Genomic DNA, 27,711 nt, shown 5'->3' on the forward strand with positions numbered 1-27,711 from the left:
TGATCCTCCATCTCCTTCACCCCACCACTTTCAATATGAGCCTAGGGGCATCAAGCAAGGTCCCATATCTAAGGAAGCTCTTAAGACGAAATTATTAAGCTTGATCATTGAGTTCTTGATATTTAGAGTGGAAGGCATGAGCTAGTGGTGTAGACCTGATTCATGTTCTGCCTTTCTGTCCATGATCCCTTTACATGATTCTAGGTCGTCTTATTTTGCCACATTCCACCCTTGTGATTTTGCATGTGATTGCTATTATGCTTATTCTTGCCTTTATCTCATGATTGATCATAGGGATAAGAGGAAGGATATTGATCTAGTAATATGCTGGTTACATTGGATTTATGATTATACCTGGTTCATGCATAATGAGCTAGTATTGCATAGTAGTGTAGGTGCATTGCATATTCATTTGCATAGCTAACATCATCTCATGTTCTCATGCTAGATTAGATTGCATATAGATTAGACTTGCATTTAGTGTAGATTTACTTTCATGTACAAATTATTATTTTTATGAAAAACTTGGGTGATTATAGTATGCCCAGTGCATATGCTCCCAAAGTTGTATTGTAGTGTGCAGGTTATAGATCTGTGGTCCGAGGAGATTGCTGGAGTTCTCATGAAATTCCCATTCGAGTACATGTATCATGTGCTCTACGGTGAGCTCATGTCCCAGTTAGAGCCAGATGTTACCCACCACAAGTGGGTGACCCCTAGGAGAAATTTTCTCCTATTCATCTCTTCCAGTCGACAACCAGCAGCCCCTAACAACCACCTAGTAGCTGATGATGATATGGCATTCATATCTCCGCCACTTGCATCAACTTTCCATTCATATCTCCACCACTTGCATCAACCATATGTTTCCTCACCCATTTGCCAAAAGCACATGTTGGAAGGTGGGCATTCGACTCAAAATGTACTTTATTCATTTTGCAACCGGGTGCTTATGCTTGTTTTTATTTGGCATTTGGCATGGACTATGGGGTAACCTAGAAGAAGGAAGGGTTTTGACCGTGGTTTTGTTCCCTCACCTTCAATGGGGGGTTAACTTTTAGTCCTAGTCCAGTGGGACCACCTCTAATGGCCTAATGGCTTTAGGAGGGGCACTACTGGGGAAACTCCGATTGAGATAACATAGCCCCATCTATCCCTATTCCATACTTACCACTTCCCAACTTAGATTATACGCTCTATATTCCACTTCATTCTTTGGGTTCAACTGACCATGGACTCCTTGGGATTTGGCGCACCCTCTTCCCCTATCCACATACCTGGGTTGGGCCTGGAAATTTGCCTCGATAGGTTGATTCAACTAAAAGAAACATAAAGAGCATATTATGGCCACAAGCAAAGCAAAGAAAGAAAAATATTTAAAATGCAAAAGATGGTCAAGACATTAAAATTAGCACGTGGACAAAAGCCAAGCATGAGCTCTAACCCCATCATTATGGCCATCGCCCGATTCTTAGGCCAATGTTGCCCTACCATATCATGGAAAAGGAACCCTTGCATGTCCCAACCCCTCCTGATGGGCGATGAACTGCCTTATCAATAAGGGGGTAATAATTGCTATCTATCATACAAAGCATGCTCTCATTCCTTGATATTCAATTAGTAATACAAACAAGGATCAAGAAATAACAAAGGGCATTAAGAGGGGTGAAAAAATAAAGGCCAGGGTAACTCATGCATCCATGATTGCTCCCTCCTCACATCTGTACACCCTGGAAGTGGAATTCCCCATCATGCTGATCCCATAGACCATGGCACTTGGCTATGAAGTCCTTTCCCCTCCGTTCCATCATCATTCATATGGCACCTATTGTGAAAATTCTATCACCGCAACAACTGATTTACTTTACCTACTTATTTTCCAATAAGTTATTTATGAAATTCCTTCAATAAACATTAAAATAAATTCTGTTGCAGATATCACACCATAATACATAAACAAACACATGCACAAGAATCAACACATCGACATAGATATTTTGGACAATAGTCCTTGGAAAAACCCAATGTGGGAAAACCGGTGCAGCAAGGGAGGATTTTATTATTCAACAATTCTTCAGTACAACAGGGTGCCAAACTAGCTTACCCAACAGAGAGAAAAATTCTCCAGCACTTCTCCTAGTCTCAGTGTCAGCTTGGTTGACCTCTGCATAGCTCCCAGACACTCTGCGTCAGCCCTTGCCTCTCTGCGTCAGCATTGGACCTCTCCGCGTCACCCACGCAGGCCCTCCGGTGACTGTGCAGTCTGGTGCTGCCTCTGCGTTTGCCTCTCCAACCTCTGCACTGGTCTTCTGGTGCTTCTCTCGACTCTCTGTTCCATACTTGCCGCCTCTTGTTGCTCTCCAAACCACTAGTTCGAATTTCTCAGCTAACCCCGCTCCAGAAATCGAACTGACTGGTCTCCCTCATTGTGTCCTCCAACTGATCCTCTAGCCTCTTCTTATACTTTTCTCGTTGGTCCATCAACGACCGAAATTAAATCTCTAATCAACGGCTAAGATTAGATTTGGCTTGATCCATGACTTTTGGACCCTTCTAACCCAGTTTTATATTAATACCCATTAATATTTTATTTTTCGTAAGTTTAGACTTAGGAACTCTATTAACAATATTAATTATTTTAATATCTCCCAAACCAGTTAGAATCTGTCCAAACCATTTCTGGGTCTTGGAGATCTCATGTGCTTTAGCCTCTCCACCAATTTTCATGGCTAGAGCACATCCGATGCTACCCCAAATCAACACCTATCAATTGAAGGGTGGACCAGGGACATGTCTTTCCCCTTAGTGGCTGGAACCACTAATAGGATTGTCTATTAACCACTCCTACCTAGAGAGATAACACTATTACGAGATCAAAACCCCAAATTCAGAAGGGAAGCTTTACAATAAATGTCAATTTACCCATTACTTTCAAGGTTGGTCCACTTAGATGCAAAAATGATTAAATGTACCTAAGGGTGAAGTTGTAGCACTAGATATTGTGCATGATTGACAGGTGGCTTCATCATGGGATGGGCAACTTAACTGGGGACCAAGTCCACCAGAGGAGCATATTGGCACCCACATGTGATGCGTTGACAGCCATGGGGCTCTGGACAATTGTAGAGCATCATTTGTAGCCATGGGCACCTTCAACACCCACAACGTCTTTGCATTTTTCCCTATTATCATTGACATTTATGAGATGATGCACCTGGACCAGCATGTCCTTAGCCAACTTAGCAATACTACATGGTCAGGCAGTTGATCTAGGGCCCTGATGAGGTTTGTTTCATGGCTTGAGACATGGGAGGGCTAGCACCATCTTGAGTGCCCTCAATGTTGGCGCAGAATCAAACATTTACACCACTAGGAGACCCATGAGACCCATTTTTTGCCCCAAACCCAAAATTGGGGTCCGTAGGATGATTATGACAGAGATCTAGGGGCCAACCCATAGATATTAATTCTAGAAGGCCTCTACACATGTCTTGGCACCATTTTCCCTCAACGCAAACCCTAGGAGGGCTCTTTCCAGCATGATGTCAACATATCGACCCTCTTGTTGGTAGATTATTTCATTTCCTCAAAAGTTACAAGGTCACCTTGTGAACTTGCTTGTAGTTTTCCCATTATTGTAATGTTTAAGGGGCTTGTAGGCTAAAATAGACACTTGTATGCCTCATATAAATTAGAAGTCATGTCATTGTGATCAATCATCATCACATCTTTGGAATTTTGGCCTCACTAGAGGAAATCAAACTTGTTCACTTGTGGATGTTTGGAGATCTTTGGATGCATTTTGATATTTGGAGCTGATCTTGGATATTCTTTGGAGCTATTATTTGGTTTAATGGATGGAAATCTTGCGTATTGTCTTCTGGCTATTGATTGCTTTGTGTTGCTGATTGGTTGTGCCTTTCTTTACTCATTTGCTGTTTTTCTTTTTTCTGGTTTATAGGCTGATTCTATCTCTAATTACACCAGTATCTGGTTGCCAGTTGGCTGTCTTTCCTTAGATTTTCTATTGGTCATTAATTGGATGATGTGGTTTGCTGCCACAAATTACTGATTGTCTAACTTTTATGTGTGATTATATCCTATGGTTCATTATTTGGTTCTCTTTGATTATTTGCTGGCCTATTCATGGGCCACTATTTGGCCTGCTGCCATTTTCCAGTTGGCATGCCAACTTCCATTGCTTTGTCTTGCTGGTTGTTTGTGCCTTTCTTTACTCATCTGCTGTTCTGTTTTTGTTAATTGAACTGGTAGGTGGTTTCCAGTTGGCTGTTTCTTATCCTTGGATTTGCTATTAATTGTTACTTGGATTGTTGTGTGATTGTATCTTGCAGTTGGCTGCTAAAGATCACTGGTTCTCACTTTTATCTGTGAGTTGCATGCAAAATGTATACTTCAAGAAAGACTGGCTGCATGTTTTGAATCATGATTTAATGGAAATTTTTCCTTAGCTTTGCTTTCTGTTATATATATATATAATGTAAATATAAATAATAATAATAACAACAATCATAATAATTAATTAGTGATTAGTATAGAAGAGGCATGTCCCTAAAGACATGACCATTCATGAAGGGGCACCTGCTCTAGGTATATAAGTGGGCTCTCATTCTTAACAATCTCATCATTATATTCTCACTCATACATTTTATATATATATTTGTATCTTCAATGGACATCTTCATATTCCAAGTGTTCTCAAGTATTTAACTTGTCAGAACGAACCTTGTTTGTTACATTGCTATCAAAGCTACTCGACCCTCTTGCCGTTCAACTGCTGCACAACCAATCTGATCGGGCCTTTGGCCATCAACTCTCTATCAATTTTGTTGCCATTGTTTGGAGTTTCTCCATTCTACTATTTCTGCCGTCTGGCCTTAGGCCATATATATATATATATATATAAGAGAATTAAAAAAGGGTTAACAAAACATAATATTAAAAAAAATGTTAGGAAAAAGTTATATAAAAAAATATAATTTAAAAAAAATCAAATTAAATATATATCTATATATATATATATATATATAGAAAAATGAAATAAAAAAAGAAAGGAGGGCAGCCTATTGACCCACTGCCACCGTAGATGTCTGACACCAATAGTCGCCACCGGAGCCCACTCGCTGCACACATAAGCTAGTTGCTATCGACCACCACTGTTCACCGCAGCCATCCACCCTCGAGCCGCCTTTTTACCTGTGGCCACCTCTCCCACTGCCTGCAGCCCGCCCAACGGCACATTGCTGCATTGCCACCAGCCGCACGCAACCATCACTGCCATGCCACACACAACTCCCGTGACCTGTCCATCACACCACTGCCTTTCTCTGTTTAACTTTTCAAATTGCCATCCCTACAGTCACTGCTATTTCCCATTTCACAGTGACCGATTGTGAGTGTAGAACTGTTGGTTGAACTAATTACCCCATGCACGTCAATCTGTAGTAATTCCTTCAGACATATATTAATTCCTTGCATTTCCATCGACAATTATAGTTTGTACAGTCAAGTGGAACAAACAGGACTTGACGAAAACATCACATCTTGTCATAATAGTTCTTTTCATTTTTGGAGGGAGTTATATATATCCTATTTGGTAATTAAAGAAACTTTTATAAGTATAAAAGGGGTTATATTTTAAAATGTATTAACTTTAGGTAAGGGAATAAATTATCAAAATCTAGTATTAAAAGTTAAACAGGTTATTATTATTAAATTAAAGAAGGTACCTTTCAAAGATAAGTTAATTTAAGTTCAGGAGGAAAAAGAATAAATTATCAAAATCTATTATTAAAAGTTAAACAGGTTATCATTATTAATTAAAGAAGGTACCTTTTAAAGATAAGTTAATTTAAGTTCAGGAGGGAAAAAACAATAAAAAGTGAATAATTAAGGAGTTTTGATGTATTTAGAAACAAAAGGCTATTACTATAGTTTCTGCGACTTAGATGATATTCTAAAAAAGGTATGCTCCAAGGTTCAATTGGAAGCATAATACCTATATAATAAAGTATTAAAGTAAAATATTACAATATTCTGACGAATGTGAAATGGAGTCAACCATTGAAGAAAAATGAATGGAGTCTATAATGGAAGAGAAAGCAAAATTTTCAAAAATTTATTAAAGTAAAAGAAAGAAAATTTACATAAGCTTCCCTTATGAATGGTCACCTTACAAATGACCCTCCATGATCTTTAAATAGAGATCATGGACCAATCAGGTGTTAAACCACGAATCAAGTGTCGGTAATACTGAGGAGAGAATGAACCGTCAGATCACTTCATGTCTAGAACATATCGTGACTGTCGGATTGTAAGTTACAAAAGCACATAGTAAAGAAACACACTTTACCTAACTCTACACTAGACCAAGTTATACTTAACTATTTTCTATGTGTTGGAATATCCTAACATTCCCCCTTAAGAACAACTTGGGATAGGATTGAAGGATGTATAAATATGACACAATAGGAGAAGGAAGGAGGCATTAGAGCCTATCCCCCCTTAGTGACAACTTCCTGAACTCCAACCATAAATCGAAGTTTAGTAAACTTCGCCTCTGTGAGAGCCTTTGTAAAGATGTCTGCAACTTGATCATCGGTTGAACAATATTGCACTTCAAGAACATGGTCATGAATGAGCTTTCTGATGAAGTGCATGTGTAGTTCAATGTGTTTGCTGCACTGATGTTGGACTGGATCTTTGCATAGTTGAATGGCACTTTGATTATCACATCAAAGTGTAGTCGGATGCTGCTGCTGAAAGCCAAACTATGACAGGATCTGACGAAGACACATGGCTTCCTTACTAGCTTCTACGGCGCCACGATACTCTGCTTCTGCTGAAGAAAGAGAAATGGCACTTTGCTTGCAAGCCCATGTAATAGGTCCAAAACCAAGAGTGAACACATAACTTGCAATAGACTTCCGATCATCAGGGTCACCAGCCCAATCGGAATCAGTGAAACCAACCAATAGAGGAGATGCTTCTGCACTGTAATGAATCCCAAACTAAACTGTACCTCGAACATAATGAAGTATTCTTTTAGCTGCTTTCCAATGACTTTCATGTGGGTTTTGCATAAACTGAGCAATAAGGCCAACAACAAAGGAAAGGTCAGGACGGGTATGGGTCAGATACAAAAGTTTTCCTACAAGTTGACGGTATAAGGTAGCATCAACTTCAGGGGAAGTACAAGTGACTGAAAGTTTGGCTCCAGACTGAAAGGGAGAAGGGGCTGGCTTACAGTCTTCCATGTGAAAGTGACGTAGAAGATCACAGGCATACTTGGAATGGGAAAGGGAAATACCTTCCTTGGATTGCAAGACTTGAAGACCAAGAAAATAATGCAAGTGTCCTAAGTCTGTCATTTCAAACTGCTTTTTAAGGCTGGACTTCACATGGCTTATAAGGTTGGGATCACTACCAGTGAGGATAAGATCATCAACATAAAGAACAAGAATGATAAGAGACTTACCCACTTTCTTGGTGTAGACAGTATTGTGAGAATGACACCTAGAAAAGCCAATATCTAAAAGAAAGCTATCCATTTTGGCATACGAAGCCCGAGGGGCTTGCTTGAGACCATAAAGGGATTTCTTAAGCCAGCATACAAAGATGGAGTTCGTGTTGGACACAGATTGTCATTGATGTCAATATGGCAATATTTGAGGAGCAAACAGAGCCACCAGAGGAGCTAATAGAGCACAAAACAAACAGAGCCATCGGGAGGATTATAGTGTATATGCAGGCGGAATACACCATCAGGAGCAAAACTCATATATATATATATATATATGCATGCATTTAAATAGCGTTCGGGGGCCATATATGCCAAAATAGAGCTATCGGAGCTACAAAGGAGCCATATATATATACCATACATATATGCCAAAGAAGAGGAGCAAACGGATGCAAACAGAGCCGTCGAAGCAATAGAGGAAGCAGACAGAGCGGGAGCACATATCATATATATGCATGCTTTTACACTATCGGAACGGAAAAGGCATAGTTCATATAAGTATGCACAAAATACACTATCGGAGGCGCAAATGGAGGCCAAAACATAGTTATATGGCGTTTACACTATCGGGAAGCGGAAAAGGCAGAAAGACTGAGTATATGGCAAATACACTATCGGGGCGGAAGACTTAAGTATATGGAAAACACACTATCGACGGTCCGGCACATATAATATCGCATCGCTATAAGAGAGTGGTCTATGTTAACATCGAGCCCTGAACCCTTGCGACTTGCGATTGCTGATGTATATCGCATCGGCACTTCGGGAGCGGAGTTACAATGTGTCAAGCGGTCCATTGCGATCGCCGATAGCGATTAGCGATGTCGCATCGGACCTTCGCCAAGGGCAACTCCCGATTGCTATACATATCCACACGGACCCGCCACACATTGCAATATGAGTTAATCTATCATCGCATCCATCACATATCGCATATACTATGAAGCCTTTGCCACGCTAAAGTGCCTATTGCGATTTCACTATGGATTTGATACAGTTTAGATGCGGGTGTAATATTTCCTGAAGTCCGCCCTTTAGTCTTTTTGACTGTTTTTTTCTCATATTCTCTGTGTAATTAAATATTTGGCTTGCGCGGGGTGCTTTAGGCTGAAAGGCTTATGGTAACTGTTTCGATGGTTCAGGGGGCTGAACGTCAGTTAAATGGGGTGAATCATGGTGACAGTGATTGCGATTGGGACACAACATCTCCGTTAAATTGACAAAAAAACCCTGTGTATAATGATTGGAAAAATGAACGTTGTTACGGTGTAACGCATAACATGATTTCTCTGTGTTTTCCTTTGGACCTCTCTTATGAATTTATGTGTCCATGGTGTATCAGTGAACTCGAACAGCTCAGAGGAAGCCACAACGACTACGGATGGAAGCTGAAGGATCAAGCAAGGCAAAGGAATCTACAGCGACCAAGGAGGAAGCCAAAAAGGTGGTGGAAAGTGGAAACGAACAGTCAGAGGTGTCCGAAATACATAAAAACAAAAAAACAAGGAGAAGTGTTGTTGATATATGCATAATTTGTGAGAGAGGAAGCTGAAGAATATGCAAGAGGCAGGATAGGTCAGAGAAGCAAGAGAACAGGAGAAAAGCAGAAGCTCAACAGGCTTGGGAGCAGAGAACGGCAGCAACACAGTTTATTTCAGGTTTGGATTGGAGCCCAAGAAGTTGGAGCCTCAGAACTGAACAGGATTGAAATCCTTGGGAGTTAGTGCTCCTAAGTGCAGAACTATTGCAAGACAGAGTTGGTACTCTGGAGGTTGGAGCCTCACTAAAGTCCAAGTTGGAGCTTGGCAACTAATTGCAACCAGTTATATATATATATATATATTGTATTTATTTCATTGCACTGTTTTGTGTTAATAAAAGCATTAATTCCAGCTATCTATTTCTGTGTTCCATATATATATATATATATGTGTTTTTGGTAACAACAAGAACAACAAAAAAAAGAAATACTGATTCACCCCCCCCCTCTCAATATTTCCAATAGTTTGTTTGTATAAAGCCAGGAGGTCGTTCCATATAGATATTTTCATGCAAGTCCCCATGCAAGAAGGCAGATTTAACATCCATCTGATGGACTTCCCATTTGAAAGAGGCAGCAAGGGAAAGAACAAAGCAGATAGAGTTCATTTTGGCAACAAGGGAGAAGGTTTCAGTATAGTCAATGCCTTCAACTTGTGAAAAACTCTTAGCAGCAAGACGAGCTTTATGTTTATCAACTTTTCCATGTGGTCCAAACTTGGTTCTGTAAACCCATTTGCATCTAACAAGTTTTCGTCCCTTTGGAAGAGGAACACGATCCCATGTATCATTTGCCAATAATGAATGATATTCTTCATTCACAACTGCGTCCCAATCTAGATGGCCTGAAGCTTCTGCAAAGGTGTCAGGATCATAATTCGTTGAAGCTTGAGCCAGTAAAGAAGAGACTCTATCGAACTGAGAACGTGTACGTCACTGATCTGTAGGATCACCTGCAAGAGAACCTGCTGCATCCCGAGTAGCACGGACCCATTTTGGAAGCTGAGGAGCTGAAGGAGGATCTCGAGAAGGTGGGGGAGGATTTTCATCCTCGCTGTCATCATCTGAAGAAGAAATATTTTCAGAAGTAGAAGGGATAGAGAGAGGTGGCACATCCGCCGAACTAGGCTCGTAGGTCGATATATTTTCAGCAAACTTTACATCTCTTCTAATGATAACATTTTTGGATTTAGGTGGAAGAAGTCTATATCCTTTGACATCTTCAGAATATCCAACAAAAATACATTTTTCACTCTTAAGTTCTAAGGCTTTATGTTTCTCATCTGGAATATGGGCCCATGCTTCACTTCCAAAAACACGAAAGTGACTTACATCTAGTTTAATTGAGCTCCATGCTTCTTTTGGAGTGATATTCTTTAAAACCTTAGTAGGAGCACAATTTACTATCTAATTTGCACAGTTAATTGCTTCTGCCCAAAAATTAAGACTAAGTCTTTTAGATTGAAGCATACAATTAGCCATTTCCTTTAAGGTGCGATTTTTCCTTTCAACTACACCATATTTTTGTGGAGTATATGGAATAGTATGTTGCATTTGAATTCCATGCTCAGTGCAAAAGTTTGATGAATTTGTTGTTAACATATTCTCCGCCATTATCAGATCTTAGCTTAAGAATTTGATGTCCAAATTGTTTCTCAACAAAGGCCTTAAAGGCCAAGAACATGTTAAATACTTCACTCTTGAGTTTTAAGAAGTATACTCAAGTGCATCTGGAGAAATCATCAATGAAAGTTAAGAAATACTTGTAGCCAGAGAATGAAACAATTGGAAGTGGACCACATAAATCAATATGCACAAGCTTAAAGGGGCTAAGGCGTGCTAAGAGGCACGTTTTTCAAAACTATCTCGATGATGTTTTCCAAGTACACATTCAGAACAAACACCATCTCTGCAAGATACCATAGGAAGACCTGTCACCATATTTTCTTTACATAGATTTTGAAGGGAGCGATAGTTTAAGTGACCAAATTGCTCATGCCAAAGTTTGCTCACTTCATCATTATGAGCAACAAATACCAAGGGAAGAGTTGATGACCCAAAGTTGTTAAATTTATACAACCTTGTAGAATCATTAGCAATTCCGGTAGCTAAAATCTGTCTAGGATCTCTGAGGTCCTTAATTACAACATCGTGAGGTGAAAATTCAACAGTTTTACCTTCACCTGAATGAGTTATTTGATATACAGATAGAAGGTTGTAGGATAAGGTTGGAACACATAATACATCATTAAATTGACCATTGTCTAGATGAATAGTTCCAGACCCTACAACACTAAGAGATCTATCATCACCAGCATATATATTTTTGGTGTTACAATCATTTAAAGAAGAAAACATGGCTTTGTTTTTGGCCATGTGATAAGAAGCTTCAGAATCAATAAGCCACTCATGAGAATGAGAAGAAGAAGATACATTTAGTGCATAACCAGACCGAGATGCTTGACAACCACATGCAGAAAGTGCTAATCCTGAAGATGAAGTTGAAGTTGAAGTTGAAGAGTGCTCCAAATGGATGTTATGCTTCTTCATTGTTGCTTCCAAGGCTTCCATCTACTTAAAGCATTTGGATTCTAAGTGGCCATCTCGATTACAAAAGTTGCAGTGTTTATCAATCTGCTTCCCTTTGTTTTTATTTGCCTTATCATTTTGTTGAATTGATTTTTCATTCTGTTGAGACTGAAAGTGCTTAGGACCCTTGTTTGGTTTAGGACCATTCTTTTTAGGATACTGCTTCTTAGGATTCTTTGAATTTGGTTGCTATTGCGCTGCTAAGGCTTTCTTAGAAGAGTTTCCAGTATTAAGAAGACCAAGATGTAAGAGTTTTTATTGTTCTCTTATTAAAGAATCACAAAAGACATCAAAAGAGGGGGACTTGTAGGCTTGTCCTTGAGAAATAAAGGCTTCTCTAGTAGAATGGAAGGTGGAAACAAACACAGAGTAGACTAGTCTTAACTTAGTAAGAATGGAATAGATAAGGTTACCATCTTCTTTCTTAACCTTAACACCTTCCAAGAGAAGTCTAAGGGTCTTGAACTTGGACAAAAAATCTTCAATGGAAGAAAAATTATTGGGGTCCAATGTAAGCAACTCATTCAAGTTTCTAGTCTTGTGATAACGATTCATCTCAAGTTTCTAGTAACAACAAGATTCCTTAGAAGATTGATTTAGGATGGTTAAATTCCTTCTCAGTTCGACAATTTTGTTTATTACTCAGAGGATCCTATCATCTTGTATCATCGAAGATAACGACTTAAAGAATTCCGAAAGATGCGAATAGATTACAAGACAAAGAAACAAGATGACACATCTTATTAGCAATAAGCTTTGAGGACAAAGTTTTTTGAAGAGGAAGACAATGATATCTATATATATATATATATATATATATATATAATGTAAATATAAATAATAATAAAAATAATAATAATGATTAAATAATGATTAGTATAGAAGAGGCATGTCTCTAAGGACATGACCATTCATGAAGGGGCACTTGCCTAGGTATATAAGCGGGCCCTCATTTGTAACAATCTCATCATCATATTCTCATTCATATATATATATATATATATATATATCCTCAATGGACATCTTCATATTCCAAGTGTTCTAGAGTATTTAACTTGTCAAAACAAACCTTGTTCGTTACACTTTCTAAAGTGTATGAAGTAGTTTTTTTCTTTCTTAATATACTAGAGGAATTGAAAATTGGGTCGGGCTTGTATTCCTGTGACACGTGGTCGATTCTGACCACGTGTCGCTATAACCCCTAGGTGTAACTACCCTACCCCCCTAAACGACACATCAGTCAGTCAGTTCAGGGGATTGAACACGAGTCTTTCATCACACATAACTTTTCATGACACTGGCATGCCAATTGAGCTGCCCCCTGGGGGACAAGTATACAAAGTTGTTTAAACATAGTTCTAAAAACTAGTCGGTTTGTATGGGTAGCTAGTCAAATCGGTTGGTCAACCACCTTTAGTCATTGAACCGTTTGAAAAATCTAGTTTAGGGTAAGGATGTCTAGTTTGGCAGTTTCATAGCATCATTAGAAATTAGTATGGACAATATCTGTATAATTGAGTTCTTGGTTCAGATTCTCAGAAGATTTAGGACTGAGTTGATTTTGTGACATAGTTCGCTGTAGCAGTGGAAACTGAATGTACAAGATGGATTTCAATTTTATGCTTGTATGTAATGATTAATCCTTATGAAGATAATGCTGACAAATGATGATTTTGAAGTTGTTATTTTATTTTATCTCCTCTCCATTTTGGGTTGCATATAGCAATTTACTAGCTCTGACTTACAAATTCAAGCATACAAACTCTGTTCTACAAATGAATGGATGTTCAATGAATTTCTGATTAGGGAAGCATTCCAAGTGATTTCCAAGTATCTCTCCCAGTGTCATTAGAACCGAACCGTTGATCAAAACAAAAGATCCCCTGAACTTATCAAAACTAGATCGGAATTGGTAAAAAAACTGGACCAAAAAAATCAACCTTAAACACATAAAATATTCAAATATTAAAGGAAACATATATATTCATGTGCATCCATATGAATCCAAACCACAAATAAGCAAAAGTTCTCATTCATATAGCATATAAAGGTGCACATAACCAAAATAGCACAGAGTGAAATCCATCTCTGAACTGAAAATACATCAACAAACAGGCCCTAGATGGCCTCAAGAATCCAAAAAAATTATGCTACAACAAATACCTACAAATCATCAAAATCATTGCCTATATTCGGATTTTCGTCATCAATATCACCCTCTAAGCATTAAAATAAGATATAAAACACTTAGCATCTGATGTCAAGATTTTGTTTGAGTGATGAATACATTTTTAATAGGGTGATGATAGAGTAGTTCAACAACTAGTGCCACTAACATCAAGGTATATAGAGGGCTTGTTGCTGTTGATTAAATGCTAGTTCCATACCCTTGTACATAACAAAATCCAATGGAAACATTGCAATCGTCCCAATCCTCAAATCCTTAAAATTCTTAAGTTTGCTAGATTTTGAGTGGGATTTAAACTTTGTTAAAATTGGCAACTAGGGCCAAACTTCATGTGGGTCACCTTATTTATGGATGCTGATATTTTTCCTAGATTTCTCTTGTCGAGAGGTGTAGGATTGATCTAAAGATCATCCGATTCCGACAAGTATTTATGAAGATATGAATTTATTTTGATTATGGACAAATTGTCAAGGTCGGCCAGCAACTTATGTAGGCTCAAAAGCCCAACAGTCATGTCTATTCAACCCCAACGTTTTGCATATAAATACAAGGAGCATTCTCTTCATTTGCACACTTCACTTCTCATCTCATATCTCTCTCTCTCCTATGCAAAAAGGCTCTCTCTCTCACACGTGTGAAAAAAGGATGCAGATTTCTAGGGCTGAAGCTGCAGAAAGGAACTTTGATCAGCGTTGACCAGCGTGGACTCTTCTTTGATTGCGAGTTTGGTGTGGCTGATTCTCCTTGGAAGGCTGCAATTTTTGGCATCGGAATCAAGGTGATCTAACCTTCGGTTTGACAGATATTCACTGCCCTAGTTTAGGGCTGATCTAGGGTTTGCTGCTGCTGATATAAATCAGAGTACTATTTCTCTTTGCTGAATTATTGAAGATAAAGGAAGATTTGATCAAAGGGTTTTCGCATATTGGGTTTGTCCCTGGCTAGCCGCCACATCTTGTGTCTCTTGTCTTGGCTTGTTTTCTATTGATCGTTTAAATGTTCTATCTGCACTTTACTTAATGTACATGTGATTTCTAATCTGTGGATAATAATAAGAAAAGCAAGTAAACTGCTCTAAGCATAGAACATACCATAATTTAACATGGTATCGGAGCTGAGGTGAAGACAAAGCCCACACAAGAGCAAGAGCAAGAGCAAGAGCAATCACCGAAGAGAAGGTTGGCAAGGCTATCTAAAAGGAACTATGGGGTCCTCAACACACTTCCCTGTTGAAGACAAACTCCGTGAGAAGTCTGACTACCACGGATGGAAGATGTCTCTCGATCTAACATTAGAAGAACAAGAAGTGCTGGACCATGTGAGAGGCGGAGTTGTTGAGCCTCCATCAAATGCATCCGTTACTGCCAGGAACAAATGGACCAAGGGAGAAGTCAAAGCAAAGAAGATCATTTGGGACTCTATCGACAAGCGCTTGGTGGCCTATGTTTCTGAGTTGAACACCTCCAAGGAAATCTACGATAGACTGGTGAGTTTATTTAAAGTTAATGATGCAAATCAAGTCCTGTTTCTTAGAAATAAGCTGAAGGAAATTAAGAAGGGCAAAGATGAAAATATGCAAGCATATTTCTTAAGGATCACCGAGATCAAGAATGATCTCCTATCTATTGGGGAAGTAATTCCTGACAGGGAAATGGCACTCACAACTCTTGGAGGACTACCATCTGAATGGTATATATTCAGGACTACTCTCCTCAACAATAATGTAATTCCTGGATTTGAGGAATTAATGGCAAGATGCATTCAAGAAGAAGCAAGGATGGAAGAACAGGAAATGCCCACACTTAAAGGTCATCCCGCTACCTTTTCTTCTCATGCTAAAAGAAGAAACAATTCCGGGGCTAAATCCAAAGGAAAGGCTGGACCAAAGGGTGGAAGAAAAGGACGATGTTACCATTGCAATAAACCAGGTCATTATGCAAGGGAGTGTCTTGATAAAAGGAACTCACACTGGGATGATGATCAAAATCCCTCTCAAGGCAATCAAAGAAATGGCAGGTCAAATGGCCGAGGTAAAAGGAGTGCTGGAAATCAAGGAAGAGGACAACCATTCAAGAAGGCAAGAAATTCCAGGTATGAATCTAACACTGTTGACAATAAGCAAGATGAATATTATCTACCAGCTGCTCTATCTACCACTGCTCCCCCGGACTCGCTGGGAAATTGGCTTATTGATAGTGGTGCCTCAAGGCACTTCACTGGTTACAAAGAAGCTCTCTATAATCTGGTAGAGAAAGAAACCAACCTAGAAATTGTTCTTGGAGACAATTCAAAATATCCCGTGAAAGGCGTAGGAAATGTCACTCTTCAATTGAATCAGGGTAATACCATTCACTTACAAAATGTATTATATGTACCTGATCTCAAAAAGAACGTGGTGTCCATTTCGGTAATGGAAGACAAAGGCTACAAGGTGTCTTTCAGCGATGGCAAGGTATGTGTATGGAAAAAGAACTTTAAAGATGCTTTTACTCTTGGGTTTCGAGTTGATTCATTATATCAGGTCGGAGGAAGTCCATTGGGTGTCATGTCTTGTGACACATCTCTTCAGTTCGAACTATGGCATCGGAGGTTTGCTCACCTTCATTATAAAGCTCTACTTGATGTAAGAAAAATGGTGATCGGGATGCCCGAGTTCAGATTAGAGCAAGAAGGTGTATGTCCATGATGTGCCGAAGGAAAGCTCAAAAGGGGACCATTCTCCTCAAGCCAAAGCAAGACCTCCGATATATTGCAGTTGGTTCACTCAAACATATCCGGTATGATGCCTGTACACTCCTTGGGAGGATATTTATATTACCTCACCTTTATAGATGATTATTCTCGTAAGACTTGGATATATTTCTTGAAAAAGAAGGATGAAGTGTTTTCTTGGTTTCGACACTTCAAAGCCTTGATCGAGAATCAAACCGGGACTGATAATGGGACTGAATATGAATCCAATGAGTTTCATGACTTTTGCAAAGAGGCTAGCATTAAGAGGGAGACTACTACACCATATACTCCTGAGTAGAATGGTGTGGCAGAAAGGAAGAACCGTACGATTGTGGAAGCTGTCCATGCTATGCTCCATGATCAAAGACTTCCAAAGTTTCTATGTGCCGAAGCTGCAAACACTGCCGTATATGTATACAACCGATGCCCTCATCAAGCATTGGGTTGCAAAACTCTTGAAGAAATGTTCATCGGTAAGAAACCTAACGTATCTCATTTTAGAATTTTTGGAAGCCCTGTATATTTTCATGTGCCGAAAGAGAAAAGGAATAAATTGGGTGCATCTGGAAAGAAAGGAATCTTTGTGGGTTATAGTGAAAATACTAAGGGATATAGAATTTATGTAGCTGGTCAAAGGGAAGTCGAGATTAGTCATGATGTCACCTTTGACGAAGACATGGCCCTTAGCAAGGTGGACAATCTTCCTACTTTGAGGAGCTCTCAAGAAGCTGACACTAGGGAACCGAAAGAAAAAGAAGATGAGACAATGCCCGATGTGGAAGAACCCTTGGATCCTATTGATCCTCCACTGCCTGAGCCTTCCTCTTCAAGGAAGAGGCCTTCATGGCTTAGGGGGACACTTGATGATGCTGAAGGACACACAGCTCCCCGAGGAACCTTCCGTGAAAGTAAGAAGCCGAACAGGTATCAGGGATACCTGACCATCATGAGCACGATCATCCAAAATGAGCCTTCATCATTCACAGATGCTGTCAAGCATCAAGTATGGAAGGATGCTATGACCGAAGAATATGAGTCTATTATGAAGAACGATGTCTGGGATGTGGTCCCTAGACCCCAGGACAAGACAGTTGTCACTTCAAAATGGCTTTACAAGATAAAGCATGCAGCTGATGGAAGTACAGAAAAGTATAAGGCTCGTTTTGTCACTTGTGGCTTCTCCCAGAAGGAAGGTATAGACTATGATGAGATATTTGCACCTGTTGCCCGATATACCACCATCCACTCGATCATAGCCCTTGCTGCTTCGCAAGGATGGAACCTACATCAGATGGATGTCAAGACTGCATTCTTACATGGTTCAATCAAAGAGGAGGTCTATGTGGAGCAACCCGAAGGATTTGAGATTTATGATCGAGAATCTCATGTGTGCAGGTTGAAGAAGGCCCTCTATGGGCTAAAGCAAGCACCCCGAGCATGGTATGAGAGGATCGATAGCTACTTGATGAAGCTGGGATTCACTAGGAGTGAAGCTGACCCTAACCTTTACTTTAAGGTTATAGATGACAAGCCTCTCATACTGGTGCTTTATGTTGACGACCTCTTTCTAACAGGTGCAGACCCTCTCATTCACAAATGTAAGAGGGAGCTGGCTTCTGAATTCGAGATGAAAGATCTAGGACTCATGCACTATTTCCTAGGACTCGAAGTCTGGCAGAAACCAGGGGAGATTTTCCTATCTCAAGGAAAGTATGTGGTGAAGATACTGGAAAGATTCGGCATGGTGGACTGCAAGCCTGTAACTACCCTGATGGAGCTTAACTTTAAGAAGTTAAGTGGTAGTGCTGCCGGACCTGTTTTACGAAATGCTACCGAGTATCGACAGCTCGTTGGAGCATTAATGTTCTTGGTGAACTCCCGTTTGGATATATGCTTTGCAGTCAACACTTTGAGTCAACATATGGTTGAGCCTCGCCACTCACATTGGATTGGTGCCAAGAATCTGCTGAGATATCTTCGTGGCACAATCACTCATGGATTAAGATACACTACTGGAAATGTGAGACTACTTGGGTATACTGATGTTGATTGGGCAGGCAATATGGAGGACCGAAAGAGCACCTCCGGGTGCTGTTTCTCTTTGGGATGTACCTCGATATCCTGGATGAGCAAGAAGTAGAAGTCGGTGGCTTTGAGCAGCGCCGAGGCAGAATACATTGCTGCTAGCATGGCCTCCTGTGAGGTACTCTGGTTGCGAAAGCTCTTCAGTGAGCTGTTTGGATTTACATTGGATTACCACTGTGATTCTATGTGACAACCAGAGCGGGATCCGTTTATCAGAAAATCTTGTATCTCATGATCACTCCAAGCATATCGATATCAGGTACCACTATATTCAAGATATGGTGTAGTGAGGAGCAATAAGGCTCCAACATATCGGTACAGATGAACAGGTTGCCGACATTCTAACAAAGCCCCTAGGAAAGGTCAAATTCCTGACTTTCCGAGAACGACTTGGTGTCGTTTAGAGACCCTATAATGAGGGTCAAGTATGATGTACTGAGCTCTGGGAGCTCCACGGGGGCGCGGGGTACTTCTTGGAGCGACATATGACCACAGGGTGACTCACCATCCCCTGTTGGTGCACTTTTTACAGGGTAAAAGGTTCAACCTTCCCTTGTGACACCCCGTGGCGACTATGGAACAGGATGATTAGTTCTCCTGTGGGCCAGGATGATTCATTCTCCGTGGCGACTATGGAACAAGATGATTAGTTCTCCTGTGGGCCAGGATGATTCGTTCTCCATGGCGATTATGGAATAGGATGATTCGTTCTCCTGTAGGCCAGGATGATTAGTTCTCCATGGCATCCACTAGACAGGATGATTCGTTCTCCTGTGGACAGGATGATTAGTTCTCCTGTCGAGGCATCCTACCCATGCAGTCTGGGACTCATGGGAAGTACCTCTCATCTGATCAATGAGCAGGGAAATGAGGATAGGGACCATAGTAGTTCTATCGATGGACGCATTGTTGTATCTACCGTACTCCCTATGCTAGGATGACCTCCATTGATCTGGGATCAATGATACTAGTCTGGGACCAGTGAGAGTGGTACACACTCTGAGACTGACTTCGGGTCAGTGGAGGATGGTATACATCTTCGATCATTTCTTCTTCTTCATAATTCGAGCAAAGCAGCGCAGAGCAAAGTAGAGCAGAGCAAAGCAGAGCAGAGCAAAACAGAGCAAAGCAAAGCAAAGCAGAGTAGAGCAAGTAGGGTCAAGCCATACAGGACAGTGCATTTGATGGATGGACAACAGTGACGGTCCGACAGATTGCAGATGAAGTTCTCCCTAGTTGAGAGGGAGTGTTAAAATTGGCAACTAGGGCCAAACTTCATGTGGGTCACCTTATTTATGGATGTTGATATTTTTCCTAGATTCCTCTCGTCGAGAGGTGTAGGATTGATCTAAAGATCATCCGATTCCGACAAGTATTTATGAAGATATGAATTTATTTTGATTATGGACAAATTGTCAAGGTTGGCCAACAACTTATGTAGGCTCAAAAGCCCAACAATCATGTCTATTCAACCCCAATGTTTTGCATATAAATACAAGGAGCATTCTCCTCATTTGCACACTTCACTTCTCATCACATATCTCTCTCTCTCTTGCGCAGAAAAAGAGTCTCTTCTCTCTCCTGCGCAAAAAGGCTCTCTCTCTCACACGTGTGAAAAAAGGACGCAGATTTTTAGGGCTGAAGCTGCAGAAAGGAACTTTGACCAGCGTGGACTCCTCTTTGACTGCGAGTTTGGTGTGGCTGATTCTCCTTGGAAGGCCGCAATTTTTGGCACAGGAATCAAGGTGATCTGACCTCCGGTTTGACAGATATTGACTGCCCTAGTTTAGGGTTGATCTAGGGTTTGCTGCTGCTGATATAAATCAGATTTTTGTACTATTTCTCTCTGCTGAATTATTGAAGATAAAAGAAGATTTGATCAAAGGGTTTCCCCATATTGGGGTTTGTCCCTGGCTAGCTGCCACATCTTGTGTCTCTTGTCTTGGCTTGTTTTCTGTTGATCGTTTAAATGTTCTATCTGCACTTTACTTAATGTACATGTGATTGCTAATATGTGGATAATAATAAGAAAAACAAGTAAACTGCTCTAAGCATAGAACATACCATAATTTAACAAACTTCTATTTTCTCCATATGAAGTCCAATGAGGTCGGAACCACTCTCAAACATATTGAGTCAATCAATGGTAATGTTAAAAATTTAAGTAAAAACTTTTACATTCCCCTTTATCTTTCATTTTATCCTTTTATTCTAAGAATTTAACATTACCATTAATTGCATAGCATTAGTAGGGAAATATGGTCAACTATTAGGCTTCCACACTCATAAATTATTGTTTTTTCTAAATTGTGTTCAAACTTCAAGGGGTCCTTGGTAGCATTGTACAAGAACTGGAACCAGCCAGTTCCGTATAAGAACTGGCCTTTTTTCATCGAACTGGCTGGTTCTTGTACAATGGTCCATAACACCAGTTCAGACTGGCTTTCCCTCCAAAACAGTCAGACAGGCCGGTTAAATCCGGTCAAGTCTGGTTCTGATAACACTGATCTCTCCAGCTCTGCTTGACAACATGCTCAATCTGAATTTGATAATAAAACTAGCAGTACCATTTGCATCTGGTGCCATTTTGATATGTGCACCCTTACATGGTAAATAGATGAACAAACTTGCATATTTTGTTTCTAATGGTTTGGAATCATGGTTTGAAATCTTAAGAATAATTTTTCATTAAAAATTAATTTATTTAATGTATTTTTTCAATTCCTGTTCATTGAATCGGGTTTGATCCATTCTGGTTCAAACTGTGGTTTCATAGGTGGCCTGATTCAAAGCCTGGTTCCAGTTTTTAAAACTGTGTTTAAATAACGCTTTGAATGGGATAAAATTTTTCCTCTATTTTAGTTTTATGCCTCTTTAACTGGAACTTATGTACCCTCCTGCATCCTTAAGTCTTGGTTAATCATCTTTGGGCTTTTAAGTTTTTAGCATGGTAAAACCAGTCACAAAAGTGTTAGGTTGTTTTCTTTTGATTTTTGCATACAACAGTCTGTTAAGATTTATGTCAAGTCTGGACTCTGACCTTCACTATAAATTGTAGTGTTTGACATTATTTTAAAGCAACTGGTTAACTGCTATAGGGAATGTATTTTTACCTTGGAGTGCCATATTCTGAAAAAAATATTTCGGTATATTCTACCCACTCCTAGCAGGTAGTGTGAAATGACCTTAGATTCTAAATATATCATAGCTTGTCCTGAGAACTGTTGTCAACATTGCAAATGCTGAATTTGCCTTGGGCATACGTGGTTCTTATGCCCATGCTTAAAGTTGTACTGCTTCTTAGTTCTGAAAAGTGGAGTTGTTGATCATTTACGTTCTTTTTCTCTTATTTGTTTCCTCATTGACAGCTCCTAAAACTCTTTACAAATTTATGGCCTGCTTCTGGCTGTTTCTCATATGAACTTGGTAGTGTGCACAGAACTTTTTCACTAATGTTATTTCTCTTCAATATGTAACAATATTTATCTCTGAAGCAAACTTTTACACTAATATGTAAGAGGTTGTCTAGTTTTGCTGATCAGTTAAATCTTATTTATATGCTTAGATGTCATGTTATTGAAATGCTACAGTTGTCAGCTTTTTGTATGATTTCCTCATCACTGATGTGTGTTCTTTATATCAGCATATTAGTGACATAGTTTGGAATGAATGCTGTTTTTTCTGCTAACTTGTCCTTAGCATGTCATTGTTGTAATGTTATCTGATATGCCGTTTAAAATGTAGGATCTTAGTGATGTTTAATAGTTGACAAATATTTGCCTGTATCATATGTTAGTATTTTTGATGCCTAAACTTACATCATGTCCAGGCTAGAAAATTAGAAGGGCAATTGGATGAGCAGTTGTCTTCTTACAGAAGACTAGTCAACACCAAAGTCGAGGGGTCTGAGCAAGAGAAGGAAGCTGGAATAGAAAGATTGCTACAGCAACTGCAGCATGTTAATGCACAAATGCAAGTTTGGGTTTCATCAGGAAGCTCAGAGATCCTTTCTCATACTTTGACTCGGCACCGAGAAATCTTTAATGACCTTAGTCAGGTTAGGTTTCATTTTTAATATGGAGGCTTGAGCTGAATTGAGTAGCTGGTAATGACTGTAAGAAAGTTCTATTACAAGTTATGAGTATTTGTTCGAGGCTTTTGTTGTAGGCATTTTGATAGTTTTCATTGATTTTATTTATATGCATCTCATCTGCAGGAATTCAAGAGGCTTCGTTCAAGCCTCAAAGCCAGACGGGAGCATGAAACACTTCTACAAAGTTTCACTTCGTTTGACAATGCAAATGGTGATGTTGAAAGAAGCAGCGACTCAGCAGAACAGGCACTTTTGAAGGAGCAAGCAAGACTACAAAGTAGTACAGGACATGTAAGAAACATTTTAGTTTAGGTAGATAGTAATGGAACTGTTTTGGCTGTATTGTTATTCTGCCAATTCAGAATCCAGATCAATATTGAGTGCAAACCAGTGTCCTTTTGTATGCTTTCAATATGGTTGTACTTATCCTTTTGAGGTTCCAGAATTATTTATGTGACTGATTAATGAAGTGTAGATGCATCAAGAATAGGTTAGGAGTGAGGGTGGGAATGAAGAGAATATTGAGGTAAGATCTCCCTCTTTGGATTCAAAGTGTTTGTTATACTCTCCTCTCCAGAACAAGAGAAAATGAAGGAAGAGCTGCTCTGATGCTTGGAAGAAGGGGGCAATTTAATGAGGGAAATCAGAGGCTGTGTGAGAAATGCTGTCTTTTCCAGTTGTTAAGGTGAGATTCTCTCCTTCCATGGACACTATTGGCATGCTGAAGGTTAGTGCTCTCATTTTGAATTTCATGGGTTATGGCCAAACCCAAAAAACCTTGAATGAGGGAACAGTTAAAGCTTAAGCATAGCTGGGGAAATAGAAGGTATGGATGAAATTCAAATAGTGCTATGCTCTAGAGGATAATTCATTGGAAATATTGCTCTGAAAATGGATATATAAATAAGATAAATATATCAATTTCCAATGAATGACCAGAAAGGGAGGTCAATGGGATTGAAGAAAAAAGTACAATCAGCAATAAAAACCTGCAGGAGTACGTAAGATTACTGTGAATGCATAAAGTCAGCTAAACTAGTTGATACATGGGAAATGCATGAAAGAGCATGATTGCATAATGTCAGAAGAAAGAAAAGGATCAGGGGCTAGATCTTCATATAACAGTGAGGCCTTGGTCAGTATTGATATCATAGATGGAAATATGAGTGGGGGTGGAGGGAGGAGAAGCAGAACCCTTGTCACCACTAGCTCCTAAGAAGGGACAAGTGGTAAGGGATCTCCTGACTCTTTGTAGAGGCAGTGGAGCCACCCCTTGATCTCATAGTGTACCAGGCATGAGAATATAAAATGGTCCTCCTACTTGGTCTAGTGTATGTGACAAACCTGACTGATCCTCTAGAACCTTGGAAGGTAGGGGTCAATGTCAACAAACTTGGAACTGGCACAAAGGAACCTTGATGCTGTGTATCCACTGTTTTTGAGTATAGTCGGATTTGATATAAGGCCATCCTCAACTGCATGAAGTGCTTAAAATTGAAAGCCATCTCAGGACTGAGGTCCTTGGGAAGGGCACCTATATGTAGTGTCTATAAAGGTACTCTTTCATCACCATTTTCAATTCCTATCGAAGGCAGGAAGTGAATAGGTGCATCAAGAGAATACTTGAAAGAGGGAAGGTGATCAATAGAAATGCCTAGAAACCGGAGGGGAAAAGAACAACATGAGCTAAGCATTATCTAGACTCTTCCTTCCCTGGTGTTTTTTCTCCACTTTTCTGATGTTTTTTCCAGCATTTTTTGCTTGGAATCCAAAACCTGCAATCTTATCAATTCAAAAGTGTGATCTAGGTTTTTTTTGGGATCTTTGAATTGATTTATAATGTCAATATTGTAGTGTCAGCCACAAATTGTTCATAAATAAATTATTTTTAGTTTGCAGGATTCCAAATAGGATGGGGCATTTTTGTTAACACTTAGAGAATGCCATAAAGAAGTCTCAGAGTATTAACATCATTGTTGTTTTGGGGGGGGGGTCCTGCAGAAGCATAAGCAATCTCTTATGAGGAGCAAAGTGCTAGGAAGGGGTAATGCTCTTGCTCATAATTTGAATGCCCTTGAGATCCTAACTTGTGGAGCAAGGAGACTAAACTGAAAATAGTCTCAAGGCTCAAAGGATGTGCACCAAACTTAGCCCGGATGATATTGTGAGGAACAGCCCATTTGCAACCAGATCATATGCTGTGATAGGAAGGAGTCTATCACTTATCCTTGAAAGAAAATGCCTTCAAATTTTCTAATAGGGTAAGATTACCAAATCTTTCCATGGAGATGTAGCAGAAAGAACTCTTAGATGACATTGGTAAAGCAGCTGGAAAAGTTCGTTAAAATTGGAGATATAACTAAGGAAAGGTGATATGCCACATTTGTTCACAAGTACAAATATTGATCTAGAGGCTGGCTTATTGTTGGTGAATTTGGGACTTCGAGGGTTAGTGTGGAAGCAATCTTCAGTTATAAAAGCTCTTGTTCTGATGTAGAGATTCCTTCAAATATGGTCACCTTTTAAACATAGCCATAGAAGGCGATGAAATTGAAGACAATGTAAGACTCATGGGCACATGTAGCTAGAGGACAGGTTAAAGCCCCCCCCTCTAGCTGCCTCATCTGTCCTTGAACCCCATGGTTGTTGGTACCCTGTTTCTTAGGATAATATGGACCTCAATGACTCCCTGACTGCCCCTAGATAGAGCTTGGCTCGGGTTCGACTCCACTATCTTCCTTCGATTCAGGTCGACAAGGGATCGATTTCGAGCCCGTAGAGTGAAACGTAAGCTACTCTCTCTACCCCATAAGATATTCCTTGATGAAGATCTCATTAGATTACAAATTAAGGAGCTTAAATGCTCCATAGAGCTAGTTACAGTAGCACGTAAAGCAAGGAAATGGGCAATCATTCGGAACCTCTGAGCAATTATTTGGGACTCTTTTCCACCCAGGTGGGAATCTCATCCTAGTGTTTCCAAATGATAGCTCTGACAGGAGAGGGGGCAAAGTATAGGCATATCTATCAATGGTTGGAATGGCAGTGGGTCTTTCTAGTCATAATTAGGTCTCATGTATGATGTGTCATCTTATTTATCACTGAGACTTGATGATCCCAATTTGATGTCTCTTGGACATCATAGGATACCATCAGTTCTCAATATGCAAATAGGAGATGAGGAGTTCTGGTGGTGTTATGGGCTCAAGAAAAGTTGCTTGTTTTGTTAGAGACTCCCTTTGGAGTAGGATATCTTTGGTGCCTAGAGATGAGTTTTCTAGGTTTATGTGGGTTCAGGTTAAAAGTGACTCCCCGCTCCCCAGAGACATCGACATCACAGTCTGTTACTTCCCTCCAACTTCTTCATCATTTACTATTCATGATCTTAATAGAGATCCCTTTATAGAATTGTGTGTCGATATGACCTAGTATTCTATGGTCGGGGAAGTTATCCTTCTAGGTGACTTCAATGCCTGCACCAAAGCTCTCTAGATTTGTGTCCACAATCAGTTAGAGGATGTATTCTGTACCTAGGAGGTAGATCTAGTGTTAGTGAGGCTTCATCAGATGTCAGATGATGAGTTGGGACCTCTCATAGCCTATGGATAACACCTCCTACAACTAGAGAGTCTCATGAATTGTGGATCCTTAATGAGTTCCCTTGTTTCCTTGGTTCTCATTCTTTCACTTATTTCCTGTTGTCGCTCAAATTGTATAGGTGAATGCGACAACAATTCAGAGAAGGGGTTGTCACTCTGATCCCTGCCCCTCTCCGTTCTAGCTGTCTCCTAACATCAGGCTATGGGGGGTGGTCCATATGAAATGTGTGGAAGAGAGACTTGTTGGGGATCGACTAGTTTGGGAGACACAACTGAATGGCATAGCAACCTGGTAAATGAAGATTAACAAGTTTAGTTACGAGCACAATTTGATTAAATTACTTAAGAGATCAGTGCCTTATGGAGTCGAAATAACTTGCTCAATATAAATAAATCACCAAGTCACCGGATGAACAATTGCTGCTTAGGATGCACACTATTCTATATGAAATGAATCACCTAGATCTACGTGAAGTGCAAACTCTTGGTTAATTTTAGATTAGATGCCTATCTAAACAAATCCTTTCTCTCAGTGGTTTAGAAGCTAGTTTCAAGTGTAGGTTGTGGAGAGAAGACCGGGGAAAGACAACAAAGACTATATTAATGATACCTTCCTTGGAGTTCTAACCACCCGATGCCTTTGACGCTGCAGAGACTATGGCTTTGACGACTGCAATGTCACCGTGTTAACCACAAGAGAGGTTCTAGACTTCGCAAGCTGGGCGAGAAAGATGGGCCTAAAGTCATTCAACCAAGCTTATGGTTGGAAGTTAGCTAATTAATGCAAGGCTAGACCTAGAATGCAAGTGCAAAATATGAGTGATTAACTTTAGGTGAGATTGTTAAATGTTTTAAGTATTTTGAATTACCCGAATGATGGTATTCAATTTAGAGCATAAAAGAAAAGTACTTATCAATGTACCATGACAATCTTCACCAAAGAAGTGCTAAATGAAACAATTAGATGGTGCCAAAAAATGTTGTGTAAAAGCAATCTCAAGATTAGCAATCTCACAATGGATTACTTGATTAAATAACAAGAAATGCACAATTCCAATGTTTTTCTCCAACAATTTTAATGTGCCAATGACAATCTTCCAACACAATTAGCAATTTCTTGAGATTAATTAGATGCCAAAATTGCAATGGTAATCATTTAAGTGCTTTAAGAGTGTGTTCTATTGCAAGGTTATGATCTTAGATGTGAAGCTCACTTGCAAGAAACAAGAAGTTAGTACACTGATGAGTCTCATCATTGAGTAATTATTTGGGCCTTAATTGGCCTTAATTCACCTCCTAGCTTAGTCAAACCAACTATTCTCACAACTTATTGTATACTTTTGAT

At 39.7% G+C, this 27,711-nt stretch overlaps 1 protein-coding gene across 1 annotated transcript in view; it reads left to right on the top strand.

Moving 5' to 3' along the window:
* GOS11 (golgi snare 11) overlaps positions 1 to 27,711 on the top strand; it is a 149,536-nt gene that overhangs the window by 54,881 nt on the left and 66,944 nt on the right. Inside the window, exons 2-3 of the mRNA XM_089373784.1 lie at positions 22,504 to 22,731; positions 22,891 to 23,058. Of these exons, the coding sequence (XP_089229910.1) occupies positions 22,504 to 22,731; positions 22,891 to 23,058 (396 nt within the window). The remainder of the gene's footprint in view (positions 1 to 22,503; positions 22,732 to 22,890; positions 23,059 to 27,711) is intronic.

Source organism: Pinus tabuliformis, chromosome 8, assembly GCF_031772625.1.
Source record: "Pinus tabuliformis cultivar Carrire ecotype Pingquan chromosome 8, CPIR1, whole genome shotgun sequence".
Taxonomy (NCBI): domain Eukaryota; kingdom Viridiplantae; phylum Streptophyta; class Pinopsida; order Pinales; family Pinaceae; genus Pinus; species Pinus tabuliformis.